At 43.2% G+C, this 16,314-nt stretch overlaps 1 protein-coding gene across 2 annotated transcripts in view; it reads right to left on the reverse strand.

Annotated features, from left to right (window-relative positions):
- cfap61 (cilia and flagella associated protein 61) overlaps positions 1-16,314 on the reverse strand; it is a 52,766-nt gene that overhangs the window by 16,859 nt on the left and 19,593 nt on the right. For both annotated transcript variants that reach the window (XM_080882111.1, XM_080882110.1), the window contains exons 15-17: positions 13,438-13,565; positions 1,453-1,545; positions 2-170 (exon numbers count right to left, since the gene is read on the reverse strand). In XM_080882111.1, coding sequence (XP_080738237.1) covers positions 2-170; positions 1,453-1,545; positions 13,438-13,565 — 390 coding nt within the window. The remainder of the gene's footprint in view (position 1; positions 171-1,452; positions 1,546-13,437; positions 13,566-16,314) is intronic.

Consider the following 16,314-nt stretch of genomic DNA (forward strand, 5'->3'; position numbering starts at 1 on the left):
CCCGATACTGCAGGCCAGTACAGAGGATGAGGTGGTCGTAGGGCACCTTCTCCCCACTGGACAAGAGGACGTATTTGGACTTCCTTCTGATGCCCACCAACTTCCCCGTCACCACTCTGATGAAGGAACGCACTGGGATCTGGGCCAAGTCTCTGCTGCTGTAGGCATGACTGCATGAAGATGAGAAGAAGAAACTTAAACTAATAGAATTATATTGATGCTAATTTTCTAATACAAGCCTCCACAATGATGATGATGCACTTTCAGTTAGAAATCTGTATTTCTAATATGCACTGACAATGTCAGTGTCTGTCATCATTTGTTGGCCGGTCTCTGGCACAGAATTCGGCTCAATTTAAAAAGAAATGTGTACAAATGTTCTTAATGTTTGTGGAAATCACGGTTGAAAATCACCACTGAAAGTATTCTGACTGGCTGCATCACCACTTGGTGTGGCAGCTGTAATGGTCTGGACCACAAAGCTCTGCAGAGGGTGGTGAGATCAGCACAGCGCATCATCAGGACTGAACTGCCAGCCATGCCGAATCTCTACAGACAGTGCTGCATGAGGAAGACACAGCGGATCCTCTCTGATCCCAGCCACCCCAGACACAGACCTTTCACACTCCTGCCGTCCGGCAGGCGGTTCAGGAGCATCCAGACCCACACTACCAGACACAGGGACAGTTTTTACCCACAAGCCATCAGACTTTTGAACTGCTGACATTCCATACACAACACTACACACTCACTACAATAACAGGACTCTGCACACTGTCACTTCAACAAATGCTACTTAAATGCTCACTGCACAACTTTGTACAACCTGCAGATACTCTTGCACAAACTTGTAAATACCAACTTGTCTTAAATGTAAATACCAACTAAATTCTCTAATATTTAATACTTTTTTCCTCTCCTTTTTATTGTTATTATTATTGTTATTGTTATTGTTATTATTATTATTATTATTATTATTTTATTACTACCACTGCTATTTTCTGTTATTTTCTTCTCAATATAACTGCACACTCTCTATATGCTCATGTAAAGCTGAGGAGCACGAGCCAAAGAATTTCATTATGGATAAATGTGGCTACAGTGTTTATCTGTACATGACAATAAAACTTGAAACTTGGAAACGTGTACAAGAATCTGCAAATGTGTCTGATTCATTAATGTGAAAGAGGTTGCCTCACATAGTGGCAAATAACATTGCTTTTAAAGTTTCTTTCATAATATTCTGAAATAATAATAATGTCATGTTGCGTTTACATTTTTCCTTCTAAAACACTGTTTTTAACTGAGTTTAATTACACTTAAAATAATCACACACTCTGGTGCTTTTCCAGCTGTCTGATGGTATGTCGATATATATCCAACATGTTTGGGAATACGAGATGGCACAACAAGGTTTTCCATTTTCATGTGCATGTTGTTCTGTTCACTCACCTTGTGGACAGAAATCCAGCGTCCTCGTGGTTGTAGTCGCCGGGGAAACCGTGTGTTGAAATGAGGGTCAGGCTGTTGAACCTCAGGTGAGGGCTGTGAGAGAACAAACAGCAGCGAAAAGCATGAGTGCTATTCCACATAACGCTGTGAACACACAGTGAGAGGAGGACCCTGGGAAGGACTTCAGAGCTTTTGGAAACGCAATCACTGAAACATAAAACTCATGTTACTACTTTAAGTGTGTGAAACTGGAAATTCTAGATAACACTTTGTACATTTTTATACTGTTTGTGTTTTTTTATACTGTTTATTTCAATCATTGGGACTTTATTTACCCCCATCTGATGGTATTTAATCACTAGCTTTTTAATGCCTCACTTAGATATTAGAACATTAAAGAGGTATAAAAGCAAAACCGTGATTTCTGCTATTTTAAAGGAAAATAGAGGACAGTGGAGACACTGGGAAAACGTGACTTTCCTCTAGGCTGCTCTGGTTCACAATTGATTCATCGGCCAGCCACGATTTATTATTCTTTACCTCCCACCACATTCTCTATTCCTAAACCAAACTGAAGGGGCTTCTTTGTGCATGGCTATGGAAGGTGTGTGACCCTTGTCCCCACGCATGTAAACAGTGGAGGATGCATGCGGAGAAGCATTCTCTCCAGAATATTCTTTCCTGGCTCGTCGGCCACAGTGAGCAATGCTTGTGATGTAGAGGTGGTTTGGCCAGGCTGAACAGCAGGCACCATGCTGCCCAGTTATTACAGTCTTACATTTTGCACTTTTTTTTGCCACATTTAAGTATTTTATAGAAAATACTGAATGCTTTTCTCTATTTTCTCCTGTTATATTTTATGTGCAACGCATGCAAAAACATCTCTCTCTCTCTCTATATATATATATATATATATATATATATATATATATATATATATATATATATATATATATATATATATATATATATATATATATATACACACACACACACACACACACACATATATATATATATATATATATATATATATATATATATACACACACACACACATATATATATATATATATATATATATATATATATATATATATATATATATATATATATATATATATATATATATATATATATATATATATACACACACACACACACATACACACACTGAACAAAAATATAAACGCAACACTTTTGTTTTTGCTCCCATTCCCCATGGGATGGATGTAGAGACCTAAAATTCATTCCAGATACACAATATAACCATCCCTCCCAAACAGTGGTCACAAATCAGTCCAAATGTGTGGTAGTGGGCACATCTGCTATATTGAGATAATCCATCCCACCTCACAGGTGTGCCACATCAGGATGCTGATCTGACATCATGAGTAGTGCACAGGTGTACCTCAGACTGCCCACAACAAAAGGCCACCCTGGAATGTGCAGTTTTGTCTCACAGCAAAATGCCACAGATGCCACAAGCAATGAGGGAGCGTGCAATTGGCATGCTGACAGCAGGAATGTCAACCAGATCTGTCGCCCGTGCATTGAATGTTCATTTCTCAACCATAAGCCGTCTCCACAGGCGTTTCAGAGAATATGGCAGCACATCCAACCGGCCTCACAACCGCAGACCTCGTGTAACCACACCAGCCCAGGACCTCCACATCCAGCAGGTTCACCTCCAAGATCGTCTGAGACCAGCCACCCAGACAGCTGCTGGAACAATTGGTTTGCACAACCAAACAATTTCTGCACAAACTGTCAGAAACCGTCTGAGGGACGCTCAACTGCATGCCCGTCGTCCTCATCGGGGTCTTGACCTGACTCCAGCTCGTCGCCGTAACAGACTTGTGTGGGCAAATGCTCACATTCGATGGCGTCTGGCACGTTGGAGAGGTGTGCGCTTCACGGATGAATCATGGTTCACATTGTTCAGGGCAGATGGCAGCTGAGAATGTCCCAGTTCTTGCATGGCCAGCATACTCACCGGACATGTCACCCATTGAGCATGTTCGGGATGTGCTTGACCGGCGTATACAACAGCGTGTACCAGTTCCCACGAATATCCAACAACCTCGCACAGCCATTGAAGTGGAGTGGACCAACATTCCACAGGCCACAATTGACAATCTGATAGACTCCATGCGACGATGTGTTGCACTGCATGAGGCAAATGGTGGTCACACCAGATACTGACCGGTTCTGGGTCCCCAGACCCCCAATAGCGCAAAAAACTGCACATTCCAGGGTGGCCTTTTGTTGTGGGCAGTCTGAGGTACACCTGTGCACTACTCATGATGTCAGATCAGCATCCTGATGTGGCACACCTGTGAGGTGGGATGGATTATCTCAATATGGCAGATGTGCCCACTACCACACATTTGGACTGATTTGTGACCACTGTTTGGGAGGGATGGTTATATTGTGTATCTGGAATGAATTTTAGGTCTCTACGTCCATCCCATGGGGAATGGGAGCAAAAACAAAAGTGTTGCGTTTATATTTTTGTTCAGTGTATGTATAAAATATATATATATATATATATATATATATATATATATATTTATTAGGGGTGCAACGATACACAAAATTCACGGTTCGGTTCGATACTTTGGTGTCACGGTTCGATATTTTTTCGATACAAAAAAATGTTCATGCATTTTTAATTTGTCATTTATTAAAATTATAAATATATATTTTAACTCAAAAGTACAGTTTTTAAATTTAACCCTAACCCTTGTGCGTGTTTTTTATTTTGACAGCGAATGCGCACCTGCGGACCACTTATGTGCAGCCCTGGTTATTTAGCTCGTCATATTGCAGCCACAGAAATTATTTTGTCCATGAAACCATAAAGCTGCACTTTCTTTTTGCCTTATAGTCTGATTTGTCATAACTTCTCCGTTTTGTGGTAAGCTTTTCTTTGGCTGTCACTTCTTCACCCTGACCTGTCTTATTTGGCTCAGCAGAACTGAAATGCTTTTACACGCTCACTCACATAAGCTCAGCGATTCTCTGCGCGATCAACCTCTCACATGTGTAAGCTGTGGGAGATTTCACTTGTCATGTTTGCATAGTAAGCTAACGATTAATAAGACGATGTCAGAGGAATTGGTGCGCAAATTATCATCACTCACAGATCAGTGCTGTCGCTCTCTATACACAGTTCGCATGATTGCAAAGTGAAAGCAAAAAAACAAGCGCAAATTCAAACGCGACTTCAATATGTCACATATTGACAGTGGCTCACCGATGCCAATGACATAATTACCCAGCTACATTTCTGAAAGAATGCAAAAGCATTGACATATATTTTTCCTACAATAGCCCGACGGGCAGGGAAGAGATAGATTTTGGTAGCCCGACTGAAAAAATCGCTAGCTCCGGGACGTCGGGCTAGCGATATTGCAAGCCCTGTATCTGATTGAGGAATCACTCATCTTTGGAAAAGAGAGTTTATTACAGAGAAATGTCTCTTTCCAAAATAAAAGCTATACTATCCGCTTCTTCTGGGCTATATTCTCAGCAGCATAAGGAGAATCATGTGCTAACAGCTGTCTAAATGACTCGGCTAAAGTTAGTAGCATGCTTGTTGTTTTTGTCTTTGCACTAGGATGATGTCGGCGTAAATGTGCAGTCATATTCGTCGTGTTCCCACTAGTGCTTTCAGGTTAATCTCGTTGAAATGACCTTAACGCCACAACACGGCAAATCTCCGTTAACGAGCTACCGCCGATCGCTCCGTGCATGGGGCTAGTGATGATTTTGTGTTACGGGAATATAAGGCCAGGTAAAGAATCATAGATAAGCTAAGACAACAAAGCCTTTATTGGTCCCACAGTTGGGAAATTCAAGGATACAATGACACAGTTGACATTTTAGATGCCGAGTAGCAGCAAAATGGAAGTGCAGTGGTTGGATAACAATAGCAGCAAGCACTGAGTATTGCATACCGAGCTATGAGCATATGTCTATTAACATGTTTACTTTTGACAAGAGTGAAGCTTTTTTATTTTTTCTCTACTCTTTCAACATTATTTATCCAGAAAGTTAGTTTACAGCGCTCAAAGCTACCTTTATCGTAATGTTTAAATGTCTTGAACACCGGAGGAATAACAACCTTTCCATATTTCACTTACTCAGGCTAATCAGTCTTCTTCTTAGGTCTGTGTGGGTGTGTCACCACTGACTGACAGATGTTCCTGACATTCGCTTGTGGATACACAAACAGCTAAAGACACCTTGTAGCACACCTCTAGTATACTTTTGTCAAATTTAAGTATCCTCTGTGCTATCTAAGTGTAACAAAACTGCTTAACACCAATTTAACAATAACTAAACTTAAGTAACACTGAAACTGGGATGTTAGATTAGATTAGATTAGATTAGATAGAACTTTATTAATCCCTCGGGTGGGTTCCTCTGGGAAATTCGATTTCCAAAAAAGCACAGCACCGACAGAAGTTACAGAGTTACAGAATATTATATATATATATATATATATATATATATATATATATATATATATATATGGTGAGTGTCAGCACCACAGTCCAGGATGAGACAAGGAACATCCAAGAATACATTGGGAAGATGGCCCCAACTGACCGAGTGCTCAGTGAATACCTCAGGCAGCAGAAACCTAAGAAAGAGGAGGGAGACGAGGAACCATCATGGAAGGACAGGCCCCTGCACGGTATGTACCACCGGCAGATAGAGGAGGTGGCTGATATCCAGAAATCCTACCAGTGGCTGGACAAAGCTGGACTGAAAGACAGCACAGAGGCACTAATCATGGCAGCACAAGAACAAGCTCTGAGTACAAGATCCATAGAGGCTGGGGTCTATCACACCAGGCAAGACCCCAGGTGCAGGCTGTGTAAAGATGCCCCAGAGACAATCCAGCACATAACAGCAGGGTGCAAGATGCTAGCAGGCAAGGCATACATGGAACGCCATAACCAAGTGGCCGGCATAGTGTACAGGAACATCTGTGCCGAGTATAACCTGGAAGTCCCGAGGTCAAAATGGGAGAAGCCCCCAAGGGTGGTGGAGAATGACCGAGCTAAGATCCTGTGGGACTTCCAGATACAGACGGACAAAATGGTGGTGGCTAACCAACCGGACATAGTGGTGGTAGACAAACAGAAGAAGACGGCCGTAGTGATCGATGTAGCGGTTCCCAATGACAGCAATATCAGGAAGAAGGAACACGAGAAGCTGGAGAAATACCAAGGGCTCAGAGAAGAGCTCGAGAGGATGTGGAGGGTGAAGGTAACGGTGGTCCCCGTGGTAATCGGAGCACTAGGTGCGGTGACTCCCAAGCTAGGCGAGTGGCTCCAGCAGATCCCGGGAACAACATCGGAGATCTCTGTCCAGAAGAGCGCAGTCCTGGGAACAGCTAAGATACTGCGCAGGACCCTCAAGCTCCCAGGCCTCTGGTAGAGGACCCGAGCTTGAAGGATAAACCGCCCGCAGGGGCGTGCTGGGTGTTTTATATATATATATATATATATATATATATATATATATATATATATAATACACACACACACATATATATATAAATACAGAGACAATATAAATAAAATATACGAAGGGGATAAATAGAATAAATAGGAATAAAAATAAAAATACAAGTGAATTGCACATTTCAAGTATTGAGTCTATTGCACCGTTGACTATTACAAAAGTATTGCACAAAAGGTATTGCACAGTGAGGTGAAGAGGCACTACACCTTAGTTGTTCCCCCCTCCTTTGTCCTCCTGTTTCCCCTCCCTCTCCCCTCCAGGGAGGAGTTAAACAGTCTGATGGCGTGTGGGACAAAGGAGTTTTTAAGTCTGTTAGTTCTTGCCTTTGGGAGAAGCAACCTGTCACTGAACAGACTCTTCTGGTTGTTTATGGCCGTGTGCAGAGGATGTCTGGCATTGTTCATAATGTCCATCAGTTTCTTTAATGTCCTTTTCTCTGCCACTGTCACCAGAGTGTCCAGCTTCATGCCGACCACAGAGCTAGCCCTCCTGATCAGTTTCTCCAGCCTGGATGAGTCCTTCTTTGCTGTGCTGCTCCCCCAGCACACCACAGCATAGAAAAGTACTCCAGCAACCACTGACTGGTAAAACATCCTCAGGAGCTTCCTGCAGATGTTAAAAGACCTCAGCCTCCTGAGGAAGTACAGTCGGCTTTGGGCTTTTTTATACAGGTGCTCTGTGTTGCATGACCAGTCCAGTTTATTGTCCACCCACAGCCCGAGGTACTTGTACTTGTTGACCACCTCCTCCCCCTCTATCTGAACCGGCAGTGGACCTGCTCTAGACCTCCCGAAGTCCACAACCAGTTCCTTAGTCTTTGAGGTGTTGAGTTGCAGGTGGTTTGTGTGACTCCATGCGACAAAGTTCCTCACCAGACTTCTGTACTCCTCTTCCTGATCATCCCAGATACACCCCATGATGGCTGTGTCGTCTGCAAACTTCTGAATGTGGCATAATTCAGAGTTGTAGCAGAAGTCAGAGGTGTACAGGGTGAAGAGAAGAGGGGACAGCACAGTTCCCTGTGGGGCTCCTGTGCTGCTGACCACTGTGTCAGACGTGATGTCCTTCAGCCTGACGTACTGTGGTCTGTCGGTGAGGTAGTCGGAGATCCAAGCCACCAGGCAGGGGTCCACCTCCATCCTGTTCAGTTTTTCTTGAAGCATACAGGGCCGGATGGTATTAAAGGCACTGGAAAAGTCAAGAAACAGGATCCTGACCGTGCCTTTTCCCCCATCCAGGTGTGAGTGGGCTCTGTGTAGGAGGTACGGGATGGCATCCTCCACTCCGACACCCGCCTTGTATGCAAACTGTAGTGGGTCCTGGGCATGTTGTACCTGTGGTCGGAGGAGGTTGAGGAAGAGCCGCTCTAGAGTCTTCATAAGATGTGACGTCAGTGCCACCGGTCGGAAGTCATTCAGCTCATTGGGCCGGTTCTTTTTGGGGACCGGGACGATGCAGGATGTCTTCCATAGGGCGGGCACTCTCCCCAGTCGCAGACTGAGGTTGAAGACTTGTTGTAGCGGCTCCCCAAGTTCAGCAGCACACGCCTTTAGCATCCTAGGACACACCTTGTCTGGGCCTGCTGCCTTTCTGGGGCGAAGCTCAGTTGTCTCCTGACCTGATCCACTGTGACACTGGGAGATGTTTGGGAGGAGGGGAGGGGGGGAGATGTCTTGCTGCTGAGAGAGGGATTGGAGGAGGGGGGTGTCATGGTGTCAGGAAGGGGGGGAAGTGAGGGAGGTAGGAGAGTGGGGATTGGACTCTGTAGTGAAGGTGATTGTGGAAGGGGGTTGTGGGCTGGTCAAACCTGTTGAAGAAGTTATTAAGTTCGTTTGCCTTCTCCACAGTCCCCCCCACTATGCTTTTCTTGGTGTTGTGGCCTGTGATGGTTTTCACACCATTCCAGACCTCCCTCATATAGTTCCTCTCCAACTTCTGCTCCACCTTCCTCCTGTAGGTGTCCTTTGCTTCCCTCAGGCAGCGTTTCACCTCCCGCTGTGCTGCCTTCATCTCCTCCTTCACTTTGCTCCTGAAAGCCTTCTTCTTCATGTTGAGGACAGCTTTGACTTCCTGTGTTACCCACGGTTTGTTATTAGGATAACACCGTACCGTCTTAGCAGGGGCGACCGTGTCCACACAAAAGTTGAGGTAGTCTGTAAGACAGTGTGTCGCCCCCTCTATGTCCTCACCATGTGGGCTCAGGAGCACATCCCAGTCTGTGGTGTCATAACAGTCCCTCAGAGCATCCTCCTTTTCTGGGGTCCATCTCCGGATGGAGCGCGTTGTGACCGGCTGCCTTTGGACGAGGGGTGTGTATTGTGGCTGTAGGTAAACCAAGTTGTGGTCTGACTTCCCTAGTGGGGGGAGGGGGGTGGCTCTGTATGCATCTCTCACATTAGCATACAGTAGGTCAATTGTCCTGTTGCTCCTTGTGGGACAATTCACAAACTGGTGAAAAGCAGCCAGAGTAGAGTCCAGTGTGGCATGGTTAAAGTCTCCAGATATAATAATGTTGTATAATGGGTCGTGTTTTTTATCCGGTTATTTAAATATGTATGCAGACACAGAAACTGGAACGCCAATATTAGACTGAAAAATGTTGCCTGCGTCTGAACTGTTGCGCAAACAGCAGACTGTTATCCACCTTTAACCTGAGAACACAAACATAGCAGAATGGTTTTATGAACTGAAACGGCGGTGCATTGAAACGTTGTCATGATAGCCCATCCTGCACCTTTAGCAGCTCATTTACTGCGGACACTGCGTTTTCAATACACTTGAGGTTGATTTAAAGCTGACTCCTGACACCATGATCCAAACGAGAAAACAAGTTCTACAAAATAGAAACTATAACAGATCTGAATGCACTGAACTGAAAACAGCTATTTATACCATTGTCACACTGTCTGGTTTGGTTTTGTTTGTTGTTGTTTTTTTTTGGGGGGGGGGGGGGGGGGGAGGTTATCCTCAGTTCGCTGGCAAGTTTCCGTTTGTAAAGATTGACAAACGTAAATTACACGGGGCTAAAAAGAGCAGCTCAGGAGTTTAGCTTTAATTCAAAATTCAGTACACTGTTGAAATTACATATTATGGTGCTTTTACATAAATCATAAACCTTTTAAAATCCCTCTGTTTACCAATGTAGGCATGTTTACAAAGCGTAAAGCTTCTCAGGTGCACATTCTCCAGCCTGCTGATGCGTTTGTGGTTCCTGAGCATGAAAAACTGGAGCCGTCTGAGCTCTTGTGAGTTTACTGTTGACAGTATAAACCATCTCTTGTGATGCAAATGGCCTCCTTTGTTGTGGCCGACAGGACATTACACAGCTGATAACAGCAGTTCCAGCTCCTACGCTCAGTGAATAGCAAAGTGTGTGTGTGTACCTCGCAGCGTCCAGCCTTATCACCCTGACACTCTGATCACCTCCTGCTCTGTTCTTATCTGTGCTTCCTGCTAAATTAACGCCCAGCGGCGCACATTGACAACACCAGACACCAAAATGCTGCTAAACCGATTGTACATGGGAAGGCTGTTGTTTCATATTAGTGAGCAGTTATAGCAGTAGATACATGCAGTGAGGCATGTGGTAAACACACGATGGCTGTGCTTGGTTCCTCATATTGAAGAGGTACTTTAAGGTTATATCTGGTATACAGGATTGTTACAGGACTACAACTACAGCCAAATAACCAAAAACAGACTTTCCTGGGTGCTTATTTTACCTGTAAAATATTACAGGTACTATTAAATATCCTGCACCACAGCTCCACGGAGATGATAAACAGAAGCTGATTCCAAAGACACCACCTGGTCAGCTGAATGAAAATCTGCTTAGCACTTTGATGTGAGCCAAAAGTTGCTGGTTTTTATATAATGCTTTCATTAAATGACTCATTATACTGCACATTTTGTAAAGTTGGTCTCAAATCACACCTGTAGGCTGACTGCAGTATTAGTCATAAACCTTGCTGCTCCATCTTAGTGGGTGGTACTCAAATGCCAATCTATGGGGGTGGAAAAATTAGTGAAATAAGCAAAATTCCAGTTTTTATGAATCAGCATCCTCACAAGACCAGCAAGTCGCTCTGTCACTGGCAGTTAGCTGCTAGCAGGCGTTCAACCTCCAGCACATTACTTACACTAATGAGCAGGTAATAGTATGATAAAGTAGAAGAGGTCATCTACAAATCAGAAGGTTGGTGGTTTGATCCCTGGCTGCTCCTGTTTGCATGCCAAAGATATTGAACTATGAGTTAGTCCTGACATGTTGATTAAAATGTGAATGTTAGGCTAGGAAGCATTTAGGCATATAAAAAATGATTGTGTTATTGAGGCTTGGGTATAAAGTTACTGCTATAACTTTAACTTGGAATGTGATAACTAGCAAGCTGAGAGACCTTCCATCTACTGAAGAAAAAAAAACAAACAAACAAAAAGGTAAAAATATAAATGATTTGACGAATCACCTAAAGTAACTTTTTTTTCCTTTAAAAGTTCTACATTACTGACCTGTAGATATTAGCATAATAAACACATTTCCCAGCAAACAATATTTATAGCTGGATCAGATAAAAATGCCTCCGTGCTTTGTGTCAGCATTGGTTTAAGCGTTGCTTTCTGACATGAACATGCGAATAATAACAACAACACAATAACACAGCAACAATCTGACAGCGACCACAGTCAAACTTTCTTGTCAATCCGTGCCAGAAGATGGATTTTTTGTTGCAGCGCCGAGGCATTATGGCCCATTATTGGCGTCTGGATGCGACAAAATCAGCAGCTCTGGATTTGCTCTGTTATCTGCCGGTGACAGACAGCTGTGGTGACCCTGCAGTCTGACTGCGGTGAGCAAAGGGCTGAGCCGCTGCAGAGCTCTTTATCTGCCTGACCCCGTCCCAGCCAGTAATGGAGAGGGGGGGGGGGGGGGGGGGGGGGTGGACTCAATGAGCACAAGGAAATCTGTGTTGGTGTGGAGGGGGGTGGACATTTGGGCAAGGCTGATAAGGGGGGCCCCTCGCAGGCCGAAACTGACCCATCTTTCACCCTCTAAATGTGTTGCCGCCTCACCATTAGTCCAGTAGACACTAACTGCCTCATTAGTCAACTCATTAGTGACAGCAAACACAGATCGCTGCAGCAGATCCTGATGGGGGAAACAGTGGAGTGGCAAATTAAAGGGGGCCGGCTCTGGCCCCGCTGAATGCCAGGCCTCAGACAGCTGCGTGCGCCTACCCCGGCACCGCCGCAGTGCCAGCCTCACCAGCCCTATGAGCGCTGAGAGATCTCGCTCTCTCAAAACAACAACCCTGGTTGCCTGGCAGCTATCAGCTGGCTCTGAATCAGCAGCCCTCTGCTTCTTATTATTTGCTGGAGCAGTTAATCTCAGGGAGCGAGGACAGAGGCAAACAGAAGACGCCTGAGCTGAAGTCAAGTGACATTTCCAGAGGTTTGGATTCCTGGCATGAAAGGCGATAAAGAAATGAAACAGAAGCTCGAGTGAGAGGCTCTGGGCTACTCGGGCACCTAAACACATTTCATTCTAACATCTGCCAGATCTCTATTACAGCACCTGCATCCTCACCGTGTTCTTCTTCTTTGCCACATGCAGTGTGACCTGTTTGTGCTTATAGCAGACATCATTGTCTGCAGACAGTTACTGATTCAGAAACATGAGGTGCATGTTTAAGTGTTTGTACTACAGGTTGCGCCACTTGATGATTCTGAGTGCCATTTACACAGACTTTCATTATTAGACATATATGGAGACATCCACTGCGACCTATTTTGAATATGTAATCTTAAACACAAATTAATTTTATCAGTTTAATCAATGCCATAAGAGCAACTTTAAAAGTTCAATCAATTTTTATTAAACATGAGTAAACATGATAAATTTATCAGGAACTACTTTTAGAAGTGGATTAATCTATATTTGATCCTGTGAGTATTTGGGGCAACCGGCTGGTGTGTATGGTCAGATTGAATATGACTATAATGATTCATGAAGGAATATGTCATATGTTGGTGGCAACAGTGGCACTATGGCACAAAGGAACAATATTGTATACATCGGGCTACACTTGTACGTGGCACATTTACATCCGCCTGTTCACCACAAACTACCCGACAGACAGAAACTCTTGGGAGCACTTTGAGTGTATAGGTGAGATTCTGAGCAGCTAATGAAGCTGTGTGCCGTGTGCAGCAGAGCTGTGTGCTCTGTGCTTGATGGGGACTTGGAGATGATAAGGTACATACACAATGCACAGATGGTGAGAGGTTTCTGTGAGAGGCTTAATAAGGGCTTGAGCAAATTTTTGCCCCGGGACACCAAACAGCTAATCGGATCAGAGTGAAATAGGAAAAACGCTGTCACTCCTGCCACAAATTTAGAAAGTACAGCCGCAATCAATCCTGGAGTTAGTTCAGAGGCAGACTCACCAGGAACAAAGCACCTCGAGGAAAGCTAAACCTGTGTCCGAAGCTCCCACCAGCACAATCCGGGTATTAATGGTGACCTTTGGCTCCATGGTCAACTTTCTGCTGACGAGGCTGAGAGCAAACGGTGCCTAAGAGAAACAAAGAGAGGAGACGGTCTGTCACGTTTACCCCCATCTGGAGGCGACACATCACTCCCAGAACGACTGACACCATTTTCAGGAAATTAAATAAATGCAGCAAATGTACTTATTATTACATAATGACCTGTCCAATTTCTCCCATTCACAGCTCAGCAGATTTCATCGGGGTACCTCATCAGCCTGCAAGCTTTCAGCTTTTCTCTTTATACTCTGTGACATTCAAGCGCGACTCGTGCTGAATCTTAGGCCCTAAACGTCTGCGCTGTGTGAAACTTAATGGACACGCCATCAATCATGCTTTTCACCAGTTTTCAAAAAAGTTCACAAGCGTTTGAGCAGAAACGGCTCAAAGCAGAGGCGGAGCCAGACATTTGAAACACCCGGGGCTTAGCCCAAAGAGTAGTATGCATGTGGGATTTTTTTTTTTTTTTTTTTTTTTGGGGGGGGGGGGGGGGGGGTGTAGAAATGACTAAAAGATTAATAGGCTCTGTTCAAAAAAGAATGACTTCATATAGGGAAAAATATATATCACATGTGCAGGACACCTTAAACTAGTTTTTTAATTAAGCAGCAAGGCAGAACAAGGTCAGGGCTGTATCAAGACACGAGGACTAAACCCCAATTCAACCAGACCCAGAACTGATCCGGAATTAAAACAGGACTACAACAGTTCAAAATCAGGACTACTGAGGACTTAACCAAGACAGAACCAGAATCAGAACTAGATGATAGCACTAAAAATCATCATAGACCTGCACTACACTTATTTTTTAATTCTACCAAAGTCCACTATTTAGATTGAGAAAAGTTTATATAATTATTTAGCCTTGTTGTGCAAACAAGCCTGCAGAACTTAATAAATACAGAATTTGAAAAATAACAAACCTAAAAAGAAACACTAGGTACGAGATACATGAGGACCTATGATACGGTGATACTTTTGGTAAACAACCATTTGACTAACATGTGTGTCTCACCTGCTCTTGTTCATCTGTTCTGTCCTCGTTCTCCTCTCTCTCCCTCTTTGTGCTGACAATCATCAAATATACAGTTGAAACCAGATATTTACTCTTCAGATAAAAACACTTTTTTAATTGTAACATCAAATCAGACTAAATGTTTATTTTTTTAGATTGATAAATATAAAAACATATTTGTTAACTTTAAGAGTAAAGAGAGAAACTATCTGTATTTCTTAATTGCAAATGGCACCAAATTGTATTCAAACTTGAGCCACATTTATGGAGCTCCACAGTTCTTTTCCTGGTGTTTTGGTTGACATCTCTTGATTTTCCCATGTCAAAGAAACAGGCTCTGTGTTTTGCCTTATATGCATCCACAGCTGTGCCACCAATTTACTCACATGGACTCTACTAACCTATCAGAAGCTTCTTCAGCTCAGAATGGAATCGTCTGGAGTTTTCTTATTAATTAACAATAAATTTAGTGTACATGTACTCCTAAATTTGATGAAAGTGATAAAAATAGCTCTGTCTCTCTTTATTCTGAAATTTAACTAATTCAAAATATATTTCAATATTTATCTAAAACAAAAATTTACTCTAAATTGATGTTGTACAGTAAAAATGTTTTATGTTTTCTCCCTAAAGTGTATGTAAATATCTGGTTACAAATGTGACTATCCTGCTGTGTACTGAAATCCCTCTTGTTTTGCATAGAAATATACTGAACAACATACAAAGCATAATATATAAAATAACATTTACCTGAGTTTTTTCTTTGAAAGAACCCTCGAATGTCCATTCTTATGTTTCAGTACATAACTGAAACCGATTTAGTCGGAGAGGGTAAGAACTGAAAATATGAAATAAACACACGTAAGCTAAGACTCTCTAAAAAAATAGCATTTGTTCGGCTTTTCATTTTGCCATTTGTTGATTCACTTGAAGAGCAAGTAACGTAATATTGGTCAAGTGATCAGTTTCATATCAATCTTTCGTGATGCACCGTCATATTTACATTATTTGTACAGTACGAATGATTTGCTTTGGTACCTGGTCAAACTTAAGCTCTCCTTAGTATGGCTGGCTCCGTTTCTCCAACAGCGCACTCACGGGCAGCAGCTGCCCCGCCCCCTCGCTCAGTCGCTTAGTGCCTGAGCTTGGATCATACCAATATCAGGGGGGGATTCACGCACAGTCGTAAATTCCCACAGTGTGCACTATGTGCTTCGAATATTGTGTGTACTTTTTGTTTTATACAGTTGTCAGCCAGGCATCTAACTATGAAAAAATTACACTCCAAAATACCCCGGGCTTCTGACAAAACAACCCGGGCTTAAGCCCCGTAAGCCACCCCCACGCTCCGCCCCTGGCTCAAAGCAAAGGGATTTTCTTGCGTAAAAGGAAAAAGGAAATTACATTAAATGCTGCAAATTTCCAACAGCATATGAACTTTTTATACATCTTTTTTCAAGGGAAGAAGAATTTTAATGAGCTGACACGCAATCTGCCAAAATATACAGAGTCCTGCCTCCCTGCATAAGCGTATAATTACAAGTAGCATGAATAACATTTCGTGCAAAGCACATTTAATTTTAGCCAAAACGGAAAGCCCGCTGGGATGGGAAGGGATCAAATGTGTGACCTGAGAGTTAAGGAACCCTTTTCTCCAACAATCACAAAAGCGTCCCACAGGAATTGGTCGAACACGCCGTTCCAATTTCCCAATTCTCCAAGGCCAATCGTCTCTCTCGCCTCCTCTCACTGTGATCTGA

The sequence above is a fragment of the Rhamphochromis sp. 'chilingali' genome, assembly GCF_963969265.1.
Source record: "Rhamphochromis sp. 'chilingali' genome assembly, chromosome: 5".
NCBI classification, from domain to species: domain Eukaryota; kingdom Metazoa; phylum Chordata; class Actinopteri; order Cichliformes; family Cichlidae; genus Rhamphochromis; species Rhamphochromis sp. 'chilingali'.